The sequence below is a fragment of the Pelmatolapia mariae genome, linkage group LG12 (genome assembly GCF_036321145.2).
Source record: "Pelmatolapia mariae isolate MD_Pm_ZW linkage group LG12, Pm_UMD_F_2, whole genome shotgun sequence".
Lineage (NCBI taxonomy): Eukaryota > Metazoa > Chordata > Actinopteri > Cichliformes > Cichlidae > Pelmatolapia > Pelmatolapia mariae.
The window spans coordinates 30,183,457-30,200,836 of record NC_086237.1 but is presented as its reverse complement, the minus strand read 5'-3'; the positions used below and the strand labels follow the sequence as shown (position 1 = coordinate 30,200,836).

The window sequence follows — 17,380 nt, the reverse complement described above, 5'->3', positions numbered from 1 at the left end:
GGTGGGGAGGTGGGGGGGGAACAAAGCGTTCACACCTCATATCTTTGTCCACAAGTTTAAAAGTCAAGTACTTGTCGCTGTCTTTGACACTATAGCTGAAACAGCTTTCGGTCTCCGTGAGGTCATAAGCTGCCAGTTGCAAAGACAAAAACTGAGTGAATCAAGTAATCCCATCAGTTTAAAGGATTTATTCCAACACGTGGGTTATTTTTGTTTCCAAATATGAATTATGAAAACCACAAGACTGAAAGATGTATGTAGCTTCAACTCAAATTCATGTCAGTCTGACAGAGTCCAACAAAACAGTGCAGCAACAGGTTCTTTGTCTAAACAAGTTAATTTTTATTCTGTGCTTTATTTTGTTTCACAGCATCTCAATAAACCTGTGTAATCTTAAGGATTAATCAACATTCGTAACTGTGATGTAAATGGACTGATTCTTATATAGGGCTTTTCTACTCTCCTGGAGTACTCAAAGCGCTCTATACAACATACCACATTCACCCAATCACACCCATTCTCACAAGCACGTTCTCTATACTTAGTGCTTTCTAACTACATTCACACACATTCATACTCCGATGGATGCATCGGAGAGCAACTTGGGGTTAGTATCTTGCCCAAGGATACTTGGCATGCAGTCTGGAGGAGCCCGGGATCAAACCACCAACCTTATTACCTGTTGCCCAGAAGCTGCAATTTGAGCTGAACTATTGGTTTACTCTCAACCAGGCTGCTGTGTCCTACAAACATAAAGTCCATCTAAATGTGCAACTGAATTGCTGATCATTTGACCAAAGATGTATTTAATCTCTGCACAACTGTTAGCCTACTGGAAACTTTGAATAGCTTTACTGTATTTTTGACAACTTATTGAAACTCTTGTGTATATATACATATACATATATATGTCATATATATATATCAATGTTTTAAGAATAATAATAATAATCAAGTCATTACAAGCAGCAGGAGCACAAGTGACCTAATTATTCAGCTGAACTGATAAATTGTAGCCCTATGACTATGTGATGGGCGTACCCCACCTCTTGCCTTATGAAAGATGGGATAGGCTACAGCCCACTCCACCTTCTGCGAATTGATTAAAAAGATGGACAGATGAGGATTAATTGGAAAATATAGACATGTTGGGTCCATATTTTGGCTGCAAAAGAGGTAAAATGAAAATCTACATTTCAGACTTTATGCTTGGAATGCAGCTGCAAATTCCAGATGATCTGGATCTGTTTCAAAATGCAGCTAAATGACAGAGCAACAGTCCTCCTGTGACTGGAACTACAGTTTCAAATAAACCTCTGCAAGTTAAAGTCAATTATTTCTATGCAACTTTAATTTGCAATACAGGACTCACTGCTGAATCCTTCAAGGCTGAAAAGGGTTGAGGTTTAATACATTTACAGCAGTGATATGCAGGGAAATAATTTAGGGGGAAACTGTTGTGACAGAGCTCTTGGAAGTTGCCTCAGCATTGTTGCTCCGAGAGTTAGCAGATCTTGTTGCTAGGAAACATTTGAATTAACATTTGAAAATGCATTTCATTGATAAAAATAAATTAATTAATTAATTTAAAAAAATTGTCCTTTTTTTGTCATACACAGATTAATCTTAGGGCCATATCAATCAGTGAGTCAGTCTTATGGTGAAAAAGTTATAACGAAAAAGACAGACTTAGATTGGCTTTATGGAAGAAAAGGGAAGCAGAATTATTCCTGCTCCTGATTGCAGTTTTTAGCAAACGTCGGGGACTGTGTGCCAGTGTCATAGCCATAAAAATGGGAGGGGGAGGGATACACTGGAGAGTGCTGACTTTTTACTCTGTGAGGAAGTATTAAATAGACAGTGAGTGGATGCAAATTTAATCACGTAAGAGGTAAGGAGAGGTCAAAAAAAGCCAACCAATAATAATCACTCAACGATATCCATCTCCACCTACTAATACAGTTGATTTGAATATACAGTGTGAAGAAAATTAATTCCAGATGTGTACGAATAGAAGGATAGAGAGTAGGTCCAGCACTGCCGCTTTGAGTCTTTCTGCATGTTAATATGTTGTTACTATTGATGATTAAATGAGAATAAGTCTTGCTTTTGAAAGGGCAAAATTACATGTTGTTCCAGCCGCTAATATAGGCATTGATGTAGGCACAAAACCTGTCTCTTTTGATGTTAGAGAGCTTGGCAAGTATTACGTTGTATTTAAACCTTTTTTTAAACATTCCCACTGACTGTCTCACTCTCTCCCTGTCTGTCTCACTTTCATACTACAGCTGTGATGTTTAATTAGGGTTATTTTCAATCTGCCCTCAGCTGAAAGCTCGACTGCTGCTAGCGTGTGACTGTTTAACTACATAGCTATGCACACAGGAGGAACCACATAACTCTGACATTTTGTCTGCCTCATGAGGCCGTGTGTGGGCTTTTGTGTTTCAGATGATCAACACTTCAGTAAAGGAGGATTTCCATGTTCAGTTTGATCCTGAGTTTTATCCCTTATGCAAGTGTTTAGTTCAGAAAGAGAGAGAAAAGCCTTCTATATTGCCATTAGTTGTTCTTTCTCCTCACTGTTAGTCTGTGCAGTGAAGTGAATCTGCCAGCAACCTGCAGTATGACACCCCCACAGTGAGCCACAATAGAACCACACAAATAACACACAGCCTCTCTCCCTTCTTTTCTCCCTGTTGTACTCCGATAGACACAAACCCTTCAAATAATTTGGAGAGCATTTACACCAGTCTGAATGGTTTCCACAGCGACTGTGAACCCGCTTTGCTTATGTGAATATGCATGCATGTGTGTAAAAGACTGGTACAATCAGTTGTGTATAATTGCCAAACTCTCCCTCCCCCCTTCATCAAGCGGCCAGTTGTTTATTGATTTTAAAGTGAAGCACAATTCATTAGAGGCCATGAACCAGAACCAGATGACCATTAGTCACTGGTGGAGTCTCTCTTCAGCTTGTCACCCATATGTCAAACTTTGCTGAGCAGCTCATTGTGTTTGGTTCTGTAAAGGCCACTGTAAAAGCAAATAAGCTATAACCTTTGTGTTTGCACCAGGGTCTAATAAAAGAAAAATAGAGATCAGGAATGGTGCAGGGACCGAAAGTTGTTAGAAGCTTTGAGAAGTTTCCTCAACAAAACTTGCCATAGTGGGAAAGTGAGACAGTCAGCGACAATGTTTAAAAAAGTTTATAACAGAACATTTGTGGCAGTTTTTTTTTTTTTTATCATGTGGTTCCACATGTTTGTTCATCCTTGATTTGACTAAAAATGGTATTAGATAGGGCAGCGGTGGCAGCGTGGAGGTTAGCACAGCAAGACGGTCCTGAGTTTGAGTCCACGATCTGGCTTCACCCTCTGTGCAGAGTTTGCGTGTTCTCCCCATGTTTGCATGGATTCTCTCTGTTTCTTTCTACTCCAGCTTCCTCCCACAATCCCAAGTCATATTACACTCAAACTACAATTTCCCTACAGTTAGGCACTATTGGCTAGATTTGCCAGATGCGACAGTAAGTGCCTGTAATTTACAACATTACCTTACATAACACTGAGTAAACCTAATGAAGCCATTTAAGTTTATGTGGCTTGATCAAGGTTTGAGAAACACTGGTTGAGATTGAGATTGTGACTGACTCAGTGGATTGAGATCTGGTGATTGTGGAGAACATTTGTGCCATGTTCAGGAAACCAGTTTGAAATCATCTGAGATTTTTGGCATGGTGTGTTATCCTGCTGGAGGCAGCCATCAGAATATGAGTACACTGTGCGCATTAATGAATTGACATGATCAGCACTCAGATAGGCTGTGGCATTACCAATGCTCAGTTGGTTCTAAAGGGCCTAAAGTACGTGAAGAAAATTCGTAAACATTGACATTCTCGTGTTTAACTGTACAAAAACTGGGAAATCGTGTTTACTGCTTGCTACATTTACACCTTCTTTTAAATATCTATAAGTCGATCACAGGGAAGATCCCATGAAATGGCACAGCGTTGAGAGAGAACCAAAACTGACTTAAATGAAAAGGTTTTTAAAATTTCATAAAATTGTACAATAGCTTGCTGTTAATATTTTTTGCCTGTGAAGGAATAAATAATTCTCAATGACAATGACAATTTGTACAATTTGTGTTTGCAGCGTAGTTTGTTTGCTTTGAAGGAGACTACATTGGGACTACATTGGACTATATTGGGATTGAATATTTCATAAGAATGGATGGGATGCATGGGAAAGGTGCAATCATTTAATTGAGTACTGTTTGAGTTTAATACAGTGTGTATGTGTAGCTACAGGATATTCACAGACGGGTTTCCTTTTACAAAAGTGAAAAGGTGGGGCGACACACTAGAGCTGAAGTGTCAGTGCTGACTTCCTCATGTTCACGCATGTGTGTGTAATTAGTTCTCATTAGAAAGCTCCTCTAGCTCTAAGTCCCCCTCTCTGGGTCTTGTGTTTTCACTATTGCGCGCACTAATTGGAACCGATTCGTCCCGTACACCCTGAGTCTGATTTGCTTTTCTCTGCGGGCTGATTTTCATTTTGCTGTTAAGTTTTTTGCCAAGTGTTAGAGCCATTATGAACCTCATTAGTTTCAGAATTTAAAGCTGGCATCTAGCTTAAAATCTGTCTGTTGTGTTTGAAATATTAAATTATTCAAAGTATTGGTAACAATGGGAGCAGACCTTATGTACAATAAAACACTTCTACTACAATAACTGTGAACAGTATCTGCTTTTAGCTAGTACTCTTACTTCTGTGGAAAATGTCTGAGTATGTCAAAAACTGCAGATCTACAACCATCTGTAGGCTTTACAGGAAAAAAGAGAAAATATCCAATGAATGGCAGTTCTTGGGGAAAAATTGTTTGTTGATGTTAAGGGTCAGAGGAGAATGGCCAGACTGCTTTGACCTGAATGGCAGGTAACAGGTAACCGCTTGTTACAATCGCCGTAGAGAATCTCTGAAAGCACAACACATGGAACCTTGAAGCAGATGAGATATAGCAGCAGAAAGCTACACTGGGTACAATTCACGCATAGGCTCTCCAAAATTAGACAGTAGAAGCTTGGAAAAACAATAACTGGTCTGACGAGTCTTAATTTCTGCTCTAACATATAGATGGTAGTCTCAGAATTTGGTGTAAACGCAAAGAAAGGATATACTAGAGTTTCAGGCTGTTGTTGGAGGCTGTTGTTGGTGTAATGGTCAGGAGGATATTTTTTGGCATACTTTGTGCCACTTAGTAGCAATTGATCACCTTTTAAACACAGCAGTCAACCTGAATAGTGTTTCTCCCAATGTCGGTCCCTTTATGACAACAGTGTGCCCATCTTCTGTGCCATGCCACAAACATCAGACTATTCCAAACTAGTGTCTTGAACATGACTCAAATGGCCTCCACAGTCACCAGGTCTCAATCCAATAGAGCACCTCTGCAAGTGTGATGGAATGGGAGATTTAGATCATGGATGTGCAGGCGACAAATCTGTAGCAGCTGTGCGAGCCATCATGTCAAAATGGACCCAAACCCCTGAGAGATGTTAACTTAGTTTTATTTTTACACAACATTGTGTCAGTCAATTTTTGTTGTTTTTTCAAACTTAGTTTGAGTTCTAACTGTAGTAAACCATCTTATGAACAGTGTAGTTTCACTCACCTGGTAAATATTGCATAAAAATGTAATGTCTTTCTCCAAAAAGAGATCATTAAAGGAAACAGGTGAATAAAAATATTAATACTCTGCTGTGTCTTACACTATACTGAGTACCCTTAAATTTACAGGGCTAATCCTGTTTATAAAAATTGTCAGGCACCATGCTGCTACATGTTTGGCAGGGTACATATGAGAACAATATTAATTGTATTTCTCAATCAATGTTGGTCTGATCATTGCTCCTCAGATGGGCTTAGGATGTTTGTGGTTACTCCCTAGGTGGTTGAAGCTCTTGGCATTGAACCTCTGTATTCACAAGTGGTGTTATATCTGGAGCTGCTGCCATCTATTATACATGATCCTTCTAGCTACAGGTATAGATATAGGAGATGTGTCTCTAACAAACTTTAGCATGAAGGAATACAACCGCCTGGTGCCTTCATATATATTGTCTTTGCTTATGAGGACTGGATTTTACAAGATCCTGTTAGTTTTCTCAAGAAAAAAGTAAAACTGATTCACTGTCTGCTTGGAAGCCTCTGATGTTGCTCTCTGGGAATTACAGAGGAATCTCCAATTCAGTATCTCCTGCGTTAAGGCAATAAAGTCACACAGTCACTATAATGCAACAAATGTGTAAGATGAGGCCAAAAGCCTGTTGATGCCTTCATATGAGGGATTTGCTTTTGCGTTTTTAATTTGTGTGTATTTAACTAGTAGAGTAGGAGGATAGGAGTGAAAATAAACTGCAGAGGAGAGGCGCAATTTGATTAATCCCTTTAAAAAAAAATCTCCGATAGACAGGTAATCCCCAGTCAGAGTTTTCTGGGGCAACAGTTATTAGTATATTAGTATATATACAGTGGGTAGATATGCATGAGAAGAGTCTGGATATTTTATTTGTGTATGTGAGAGAGAAAAAGACTGCCCCACACTTTATTATACAAACTTCTTTGAAGGAAGTGAACAGCATGGAGGGCAATGAAAAAACAGCGGGATGTGGGATGTTGATTCAGTGATTGTCACATTAGCTGGTAGCCTACATCATTAGCTGAATTCGGTGGTTACATAAAGTACCGCTGCTGCTGCTGCTGCTGTCAGATTAATATTTTGTGTCACTTTGCAATGACAAGTCTCCAGGAAGTATATTTAAAAAAAAACAAAAAAAAAAAACAGTTCATGTATTATATAGTAAATTAAAGCTTTTTGAAATTACAGAGTGGGGCTTACAAAAATATCGAAAGAAAGCCATTTCCACTGAAGTGAGAAAATGAAGCATGTCAAAACTGGCATTTTTTTTTGTCATGTTTAGAGACATACTATTTACTTTGGTTCTGAAAGAAACGGAGAAAGAACTGAAAGGTTAAGTTTGAAGGTTGAAGAGAAACATCTTCTTCTTCTCAGGCGTTAGGATGATGTAAACATAAGGAAGCTAGGATCTTAGGGGAAACTGATAAGTTAGCGCTGCCCAAAATTACAAAATACAGACTTACAGGTAAATAAATGGATATTTATATAGTGCTTTTCTGTTCTAATTGAGCACTCAAAGTGCTTTCTAACCACAAAACTCATTAACCCATTCACACAATTATACAAGCATTTTTATCTACACCTAAGTGCTTTTTCAAAACATTCACACACACTGACTTCAATGAATGCATAGGGTTAGAGTTAGATGAAAACAAGCTCCGACCCAACCAAGCAGCTTTCTGAAGTTCACTAATCTACTTGTTACGTTTGTTTAGTAAAGTAAGTAAAAAGTAAAAGTAAAGTTTGTTTAGTCTCTAAAAATTGTCTATGCCAATAGCTTAATGATCCCAGGCAGAAGATGTACTTTGGATCTACTGATGAATAACAATAGAAATGTATTAAAAAGTTTTCATTTTTAGAGGGATAGCTGTGCATGTAAACAACTTTACAGTTATAAGGTAAAGCAAATCTGAATTATTGAGTGTAGAAGGTTTCCATGACAATAGTTTTTTTTCTCTTGTCCTTGGAGCATTTTATGAGCAGAAAACATTAATGCCCTGTGGCAGCACAACAGGAGAGAAATGAGAGGAATATAAAGAAGTGATATGAGTCTGATCCAGAAGATTAGTAGGAAAAAATGACTCTTACACTCTTTTTTTTTTTACTTCCAAAACTACTTCTCACAAACTACTTCTCTTTTTTATTGTTTAAGTAGCTGATTAGACTCTTGTAATAGCAGAATATATTAGGGCTGATGAAATATATGAATGAATGCTGATCATGTGATCAAGGATATTTTGATAGATGATACCAGCGACGGAATATTAGCTTTAATTACTGTTGTTATGTGTTGCTTAAGCAATTAAAAGGTTTTCAACATAACCTTTTAATTCATATAGTCTTTTGAAACCAGAATAATTAATATTTGGTGTGAATACGAAGCCAATCACTTCTTGCTGTAGTGTCTGAGGGATTGTTTCCACCACGAGACCTGCCAACAACACGTGGTATGAGATTATCTCTGTTTTGATAATTGCTCACAATCACAGCATGTGCTTTTTTGTCCTTTAGTTTTCTTTTCTTCTGATCTTTGAAGATTGTACATATACACCCTCAAAAGCATACTAGAAAAACAGATTATAGATTACAAGAGTCTTGCATACACAACTCTGGTCTGCATTCTGTGACTCCTGCTTGGTACTGTTTTTTCCCCCTGTGATGGTAATTACCATGCAGTGGGACTCAAAGGAGACAGATTATACTCTGTGCTGAAATTGCTTGTTAATAATTTTGCCTTTCTGCCAATGTAATCAGTGTTTCTATAGAATGACAGGCAAACACCTGCTTGTATTTTCCGATGTATCAGATAAGTAGCACTTTTCAGCCAACATTTGTTAGCATTTTCCTTAAAAACTGTTCTCTCTCATTATCTACGTGTCAATCCCTTCTCTTTATTTCTCTCCCGTCACAGACTCAGCTACTTTTTCCTTTTTCTGTTGAATGCTTGTTCTGTTGCATCTGCGCTTGTAGCATTTTTGACTCAATGGTGGCACTGTTTTCGTTTTTATTATTTGTTTCCATACACCTAAAGTCCAAATTAAGTTCAGCATAGTGGTTTGCTTTCGATAGTCCTATGACACACAACTCCACACACTGTGTGAGGCCGTTATTTTTGTGAATTGTGCACCTGTGTGCTAGCTGCGCTGTCACATTTGCATTAGATTTGTGATTAAGAAGTGAAAGCAGTAATGTTGATATTTATAAACATTTTCCAGCTGCTCACTCACAGTCACAGTTAACCATTTACAAACCATATTATATCTTTTTTGGAATTTGAATGTTCTTTACCTTTTCTGTTGAGCTACTGGATTAGGTTAATCCAACATAAGAATAAAGTCATGAGGTAATGAAGTGTTGATTTTTAAAAAAGAAAGTTTGGTCATGGGAGGAGTCCACGTAGTCATGTACAAAAAGAAAAACTAAGCACATTACAGTTTGGTTTGGATGAGGTCTGAATTTTGACCGCACAATTGAAACACCTTTTTGTCTTTTTCTTTCTGCTGTAGTTTTGCTGGTGTGCCTGGGATCATTGTCCTGTTGCATGATGCAGTTTCAGCCAAACTTTAGCTTTTGGACAGACACCAACTGACAATTGCTATTAGCTGTTTGTGCTGATATGATGTGTTTGGTTTGCTTCAAAAGTGGTGGTGTGCATTATAGACAAGTGCCTCTACCTAGGTCTTGTCTGTCCAAAGGAAATTCCAAAAATATAAAATGTGTTCAGTCTTTTTCTATGATAAATGCTAACAGCTAACTGAGGCCTGCAGCGTCTGAGATTCAGCTCATTTTTTATAGAGGTTTAAAGTGATGGTCATAACTTTAATTCCATTTTTTAAATGCTTAAAAACTTTGGTGACTTTTCCACCTAATAAGGTTCGACTCAAGTTGCACTTCTGCTGTACATATACCACTGAACAAGTGATGTGCTAATGGTTATGTATACAGTTAAACCAGAAAAACAGCAAGCAGACCTAATTACAGCTTCACTATTCTAGCAGCTGAAACTATCACAAACACCTGTTGTGTGCTTTTGTGCACAAACACAACTGGCTCATACCCTAGTCATGAAATTATATTGGGTTTTTGATAGCAAGGCTGGCAAAACTGCCTTTCTTTCATGATAAAATTCAATGTCTCTTTGGGCTTCGTGTTTAAGACATGAATTCCAAACTACCCTACAAGTTATATACTACAGCATGTATGACTGTGGAGTTTCTGTGCTGAGGTCATACTAATTTAACTCTAGTGAAGCTAAAACTTCTAATGGTTTGGGTTTTAATGTCTCTTTGAAGCACAGAACACTGATGCAGAAAATAGCTTTGAAATTCTGATATTTAGAATGAAGTGAAAAAATAAGGTCCATTTGTAGTGCTGCAAAATGCAATTTTTGCTCTCATCAGTGCAGATCCCAAAGCAGACGGTAGTGTTGCATCATTATTGGCTATTTCAGTCCCCAATCACAGTGATTCTGCCATCTCTGCTTTTAAATATTTATTTTAAAAAAATGAGTATTTCTGGGTCCGCCAGCCATTTTTGGCTAATAAATCTATTAACACAAATTTCAGTTTCAGCTTTCATAAATCTTTAATAATGAGAAAAAGCATTTCATCATCTGCACTATTATTAACTTGTACATGTGTGTGGCAGGCATTCATTCCCCAACATTTAGGCTGTGCTGGACTGTGAAAGTCATTTTTTTGTTCGAAGGGCTTGTCACCTCTGTTTTCACAGCAGGTAGTTTTAAAGATTGAAGTGAAAATGGTTCTGCATAATAACATTTTTGCCTTGCATTGTTCCTAAGCCTTACTTGGTGATAGTAAAATAGACTTCTTTATGTCATGCTGTCACGGCCCGATTTCTGCTGTTTCTCACATCAGGATTTAAAGAGTGTATCAGGTGACTGTTAAATTGGTTGCAAGTGAAATAAAGAGTGAAAGAGCACAAAAGAAGCTCAGTGTCTTTTTTTTTTCTTTTGTTTCCTCGCTGTCTTTATTTGTCTAAATGAAATTTCTTACAGTACAACGAAGGCCCTCAGGGATGAAGGGTACGCTTGAGCCGATTTGAAGGGAGACTGAGCCAGGAGTCCAGATCTGTACTGTAAAGTTGGGAAGCTCTGTGGTCATAGCTCAGAGACAGTCAGAGTACCATTCATGAGATGTGCAGAGCTCTCGCTTTGTTTATAGGTTTCGTAGAAGCAGTCAAGTCCTCAAAAAAATAAATAAAAAAATCTCTCCAACTAATGAGGACACAGTACAATGTTACAGAGCAATTCACTGGAATGCTTTAGGGGTCCAGCGTGATGCAGAATCTTCTGTAAAGGATGCGATAACATTAAACTTTAATGATTGCCTGGTGACAATTGGGTCACAGTTGCAGCAAAAACTTGGCAGAATGGTAGAATATAAATGTTAAGGCAGGATACAAAAATATATATCAAGCATACATACCATCTTTAGGATCTGTTAAGTAGCAGGTATAAATCAAAAGGTAGTTAATCACATTCAAAGAGAAATTTAGTGCAAAGAAGTGCAATGTTTGTATTGCGTAATAAGTTACATGCCTGAAAGGGAAAAAGGATTATATGTAATATAAACTGCACTGAGCATGAAAATTTATACTTTGCTTAAAGGTGCCCTGACAAGATTTTTTTAAACAATAAAAGTTATGTTTACCTTCAGTTTTTCTCACCAAATCACTCTATAAAGCCCTGAAGTCTAAGAAACTAGGGTATTGAGTTTCCTTCCACATAAACATCCACAAACCTTATTCTTTTTAATATTTTAAATTGTGCTGTAACTTGCATATTACAAGCACACTGTGCCGCTATCCATCCAATTACGTTTGTGCATCCGCATTCATGTTTCATGAACAATACAAGAAAAATGGGAAAACAGTTGGTCTGTGGTGCTACGACTGGTCCAAAAGTCAATAGAGTACTACACAACTTTAAGTTTGTTTACTAGTAGATTGTTACTTATATGTATCTTATAGACTTTTATATTTAACTACTATATGCTGAAAATATAATTATTGAATTAACATTTTTAATGCAAGACTCTTACTTTTATTTTAGACTGTTGTGTTCCTGATTTCACTTTAATTAAAAGCTGTGATTATTTAAGCAAGCATGTCAAAAGCTCATTGATTTGTTCTATGTGAAAATAACAACACAGACATCTGTGACATCTGAATCAACATGATGTGGAAATGTTTGCATGCATGCAAATATAGATTAATTGTCATCTGACTCATATAGTGCCACGGTTGGTCAAATACATAACACCTATTATGTTAGATGTGCAAAAGGTTATCCATCTAGAGATTTAAGCTCAGTGTTTCACTTCCTGTTGAAGACTATTTCCTTTTATGCCTGAAATTGCATGATGGATAAATAAAAGCCTTAAATGAATAGAGGCAGCACTCGTAAGGAGAAAATGGAAGTGCAAAACAAGGCAGCAGCGGCAGATATTTTGTTGCCATGGAAATGTTATCTTGTTGGGTTGTGACACAATTTAGAAATATGTACTCAGTTAAGAAATGTTATGTAACACCTCCCTCTCCTGTCTCTCTCTTCCTCTCTCCTCCCATCCTTCTCCCTGTCAAAGGCTGTTAGAGCACAGATTATTGTTGATATAATAAAATACAGCCAGGCAGTGAATCGAAATGACAGATACATAAAAAGCTGAGATAGGGGGATAGAAATGGAGGAGGGTCTATGAGTGTGTGTGTGTTCACATATCCTGTCCTCAGTCCCCAGCTCATCCCCACTGCAGGGGCCAAAGCCCATCCATCCTCCTGCAGGGCAAACGTCTCTCCTCTGGACTCTATCTGGTTCACTGAGTCCTTACTGAGAGACACAAAGAGATGAAAGTACGAAGGGATGTGGAGGAGGAGGAGTGGGATTAGAAAACAAGAAAAGTGAGGATGCTGGTTGAGCGGGGCAGAGGAGGTGGAGTGGGATGATAGGTGAAGTGCAAAGAGAGAGGGAGGAGGAAAGAGGTGGTGGGATAAAGAGAAGAGAAGAGGAGGAGAGAGAAAGCCAATGCAGAGCTCAGTCGTCTCTGTTTTCCTTGACTAAGAATAGCAGCTCTTCTGGTAACCCAGTGCCCCAGGACATGACCATTTGAATAAAAGCCTCTATCACTTCACATAATGCCTAGTGTGTGTGTGCTCTACTGTAGGTGTGTGCCTCTGCACTTGCATGTATTGGCATGTGTCTGTGTGTAAGTGTGGGGAAGTGTTTTGAAGGCAGTTACATAGCGAAATTCATCAGAGTAATAAGAGAGGCAGGCAGAAAACGAGAGAAGGGAAAGAGGGAGGCAACGAGCGAGCTAATTGGCAAAAGGCTGGTGGAGAAGGGAGCAATAGATGAGAACTGTGTGCTAAGCATGCTGAGCCACCCATCCTCCCCCGTACTGTGTCCCTTTTTCTCCACCCTATGGGATAGATATAGCTGCTTAGTGTAAGGTGTGCAGAACTCTACGTGGGAATAATCTGTGCAATTAAAAGATAGAAAGCAAACAAAAAGAAATATTTTAAAGTTGCAGCATTGGTATTATTAGCAAAGGTACAAAAAAACCCACTTCTGTCCAGTTTCAGGGTCACACAATAATGTAAAAATCTTTTTTTGCCTTCTTTATCTCTCTGTCAGCACTACTTCCTCATCATGTTTGGTCATGATGGACAGAAACCACTGGAGCTACGGACAGAGGAAGAGTGTGAGTGCGATGAATGGGTGGAGGCCATCCAGCAAGCCAGGTATGCACAGTACATTACTATATAAAGAGTACTTCTAAAAATATATTGACATTTTTTAAATCACTTTCAGCTCTTGTCAATATTGTACAAAAGTCATCCTTTATGTATCAGCTTTATATAGTAAACAGCCCAAGTCAAAAAGACACTAAAATGTTAAAACATTCAGTCTGACAAACATAACTATACGTAACTGACAATATATTTACCATTTTGGTCAATATGCAGGATTCATAAAGGGCTCATTAATAAGACCTGCAAAACTTGCAATATTCTGAAATTTTGGTGAATTATAAGTTACAGAATATTTAATAGCTTTAAAGCATCTTGGGATTGCCTCTATTTTGTGGTTGGTGCTTTATAATTGCACTAGTGCCCTATGTATGTGTACAATTATGAGCTTCAGTTTTAAAGGGAAATTAGATACTATCTACTATAGAGTTTTTCAACTTCAGGGTCCTCTTGTAATGAAAACACATTTTTGGTTACACAGTAGCATATATTTTCATAAATTGATTTTTGTTATTCTTTGAAGCAATAATCAATGGGATAAATAATTATTTGATCTCCTGCTGAATTTGTAAGTTTGCTGACTTGCAAATAAATGAACAGTCTCTATTTTTATGTTAGTTCCATTTTAATGGAAAGAGAGAGAATATCAACCACAAATCCAGAAAAAAGGCATAAAAGTTGTAAATTGATTTACATGTCCCTGAGTGAACCTTGAGCTACTTGATTTGCCATACAGTAGCCAAGAAACATGAAACAAGTCATGTTTTGTTTGAGTATCAAGTACTTATTTCACTTAATGCAAATCCATTTATACATTTTATGTAATGAGTTTTTCTTTCTTAGAAAGTTTTGGTTGATATTCTGTGTTTCTCCATTAAAATGAAACTACCATAAAAATTAGAGACTGTTCAATTCTCTTCTTTCAAATACTTATTTCCCCCACTATATAAACTACAACAGCAAGCAGTGAGAGCTGCTGTGTTTTATGCATGCGACTACTTATTCATTTTTTATTTTTGTATACATTCTGTTTTCAGCATATTATTTAGCTGTTTATATTGACATTTTATCCTCTGTGAACTTTTCAGTTACTCTGACATTATCATCGAACGAGAGGTGCTGATGCAGAAATACATCCACCTTGTACAGATCGTGGAGACTGAGAAGGTGGCTGCCAATCAGCTGCGCACTCAGCTAGAAGATCAGGACACTGAAATTGAGAGGCTTAAAGCAGAGGTACATTATGCATGTGTGAAAACGCACAGCACAAATGCACATAGACCTTAAAAGGTGGAATCTTTAACATTTTATTCATACCGCATACAATTTGTATTGTTTGTGGAATTTTGTTGCAAGTGTTTTTTCTTTTTCAGATTGTAAAATTCTTCCTCTAGGGTACAGTTCACCAAGTACATCTCAAAGAATTCAGAAGATAGCATCTGATTCTCTGCATTTAACTCCCATCTTTATTAAAAGAGCCCCTTTGATTCTGGACTAGCTGTCTTCATAGTAAAAAGCACACAGTACTCTGTACTTCTGACAGGCTAGCTCTGGGAGGCAGGTGTTCTGTTACACAGGTTACTTTGAAAGGAACTCTAGGAACTATATTATTAAAATCAGCTTACTATTATAGCAATGCCAAATTCTTAAGACTTCTCGAGACAGAAGTCTTAAGGACTCTAATATTTAAAATCATGCATGCTTTTTCAAAAGAACTGTAAGCAAGGATTTTTAGGATTTTTAAGCAAACATACACCTTTATGCAGCAACTGAGCAAAACAGCCAGTGCAGTTTTATATGATAGGCAGAGTTAGGTAGTCACCACAAATTATATTTGAGTTGATGAATTTGGATACCCTTTAGGATGAGTCGTACAGTTTTTGAAGTTTTACAGGAGTCTTATGTCTTGTAAAATGTATTAACTTTTTTCACTATGTCTTTAAATTGTATTTTGCTCATGACAGATTGTAGCCTTCCACCAAGTTGATTTTAAGAAATGTTAAGAAACTTTAATTCTGCGATTACCCTCCCAGCCTAAATCACACGACAAGTCACTCAATCAAGAAAGATATGTAGAGGGCGTACATAGACCATTCTGGTATTCACTATGTGTGTCTTTTCTCAGGAAAGGTGTGAGTGGGAATGGTTTTCACTTACCTCTGAGCGTAGGAAGAGAAGCCCACTGTTCACTAAAGACAGTCCATCAGTTTTATTGCAAACAGCTGCCAACCCCACATGCGATAAATCACATGCCCATGCTCACATACAAAACAAAAGTGACCTCTGCAACATTGTTAATAAGAAAGAATTACAGGAGCTAGAAAACTCCAACAAAGTGAGGTGCAGCAAGACCCCAGCACAGATTAGACAACACATAGATTAGATTAGATAAAACATTTTTTCAAATCCCTCGGATGGGTTCCTCCAGGCAATTCAGTACATATGACACTGATTAACGTTGTCCCCAACATTTGACAACCTCTCCAGTATCTATAATGATGATTTTTGACACCTCAATTTTTGACAATCATTAGAATAGATCCCTGAGTTTTCCAAGGGTAGCCCTAGTAAGCTGCACAGGGATGGGGAGTTACTAACTTCTGATGCACACTCATTCATTTTGTTCTAGAAGCAGTCCTGAAATATGACAGAAACCACTCAGTTCAGAAAAGGAAACAAGAGGGAAAGAGTTAAAAAGCATAAAAGAAGTAGCTGGGGTAAAGGCGGGTTGCAAAGCCACTTGCAGATGCATGGCAACAGTAGGCATACTAAAGCAGTTTAAATGGCGTAAAAGGGTAACAGCTGAACGTTTAGCTGACATTGTGGCTAAATTGTTATCTGTGGCCTTCTTGAATTAAGCTATGCTTGATTTCATCAGAATTATTCACTGGTAGTGTATCAGGTGATACAAAGTCTATAGTTATTTTATTCAGAAAATATCAGCCTGTAAAAATAAAGAGAAAGTAATTGCATTGTTTTCCTTTTTAAACAATTTAAGTTATGATTCTTCTATCAAAGAAGAAATGAATGCTATGTATGGAGCACTGTTCTCCCAATGCTATGTTCTTCTATGTGGCACAGGAATTACCAGAAGGAACTGTAAAGCTATTCTGATTGTGCAGCTGCTCGACTCAAATTGAATTCTTGTCTGTGCAGCAGTTGTCCCCAGGCAATGTTATTTGCTTATTTGGGCCGGCTGCAAACATTTCCACAAATCAAAGCTCTGCTGTCATTGTCACTTGACAGCGCTCTGCTCATTTGCGTCAATAGCTGCTTGCAGAAACATTTGACTTGCATATGGTATTTCTGTCTTTGGGACAGGAGCAGCACTCTGTTTAGCGAATTAGCACGTAATGATGATTTTATTTGAAATGCTCCCTCGAAGCAACAAGTGTGTGAGATACTTCTCCTCACTACAACTGGTGTTATTTGTCATTGGCAGGATACACGGAGTCTGGCTGATAATGAAAACGTGAAAGAAAGTAATTTTATGTTAAGAAACATCTGCCAGTGCAGTGGGACTGCTCGTGGAAAAAGAGAAAGCCAGTGTGCAGTTGGTGATCCATCTCATTAAAGCTTACTCGTGTTTGTTTGTTTGTGTGTGTGTGTGTTGCTCCGTGTTTATGAATAATTAAACCAACTAGCCACTGTAACTGTCAACAGTTGGCAGACATGCTCCTCTCTGCTGCCATTTGCATGATCACGCTAGTGAATAAGAAAATGAAGATGAAACACTGTGGCTGAAAATGTTTTGGGTTTCATTTTTCATCCTTTACTCACTATGTAATAAACTTATTCTGTCAGACGCCTGTCAGAAGCCTAAAGGTATGAACAAATAGTTGAGGCTAAACCAGTATTACAGCTCGTCCTAACCTCTGCTGGGTTTATTTCTCACAGATGGTAGTGTTGG

At 37.9% G+C, this 17,380-nt stretch overlaps 1 protein-coding gene across 2 annotated transcripts in view; it reads left to right on the top strand.

Annotated features, from left to right (window-relative positions):
- Window positions 1–17,380, top strand: part of rasgrf2b (Ras protein-specific guanine nucleotide-releasing factor 2b) — a 42,143-nt gene that overhangs the window by 1,097 nt on the left and 23,666 nt on the right. For both annotated transcript variants that reach the window (XM_063488962.1, XM_063488963.1), the window contains exons 2-3: window positions 13,355–13,461; window positions 14,559–14,706. In XM_063488962.1, coding sequence (XP_063345032.1) covers window positions 13,355–13,461; window positions 14,559–14,706 — 255 coding nt within the window. The remainder of the gene's footprint in view (window positions 1–13,354; window positions 13,462–14,558; window positions 14,707–17,380) is intronic.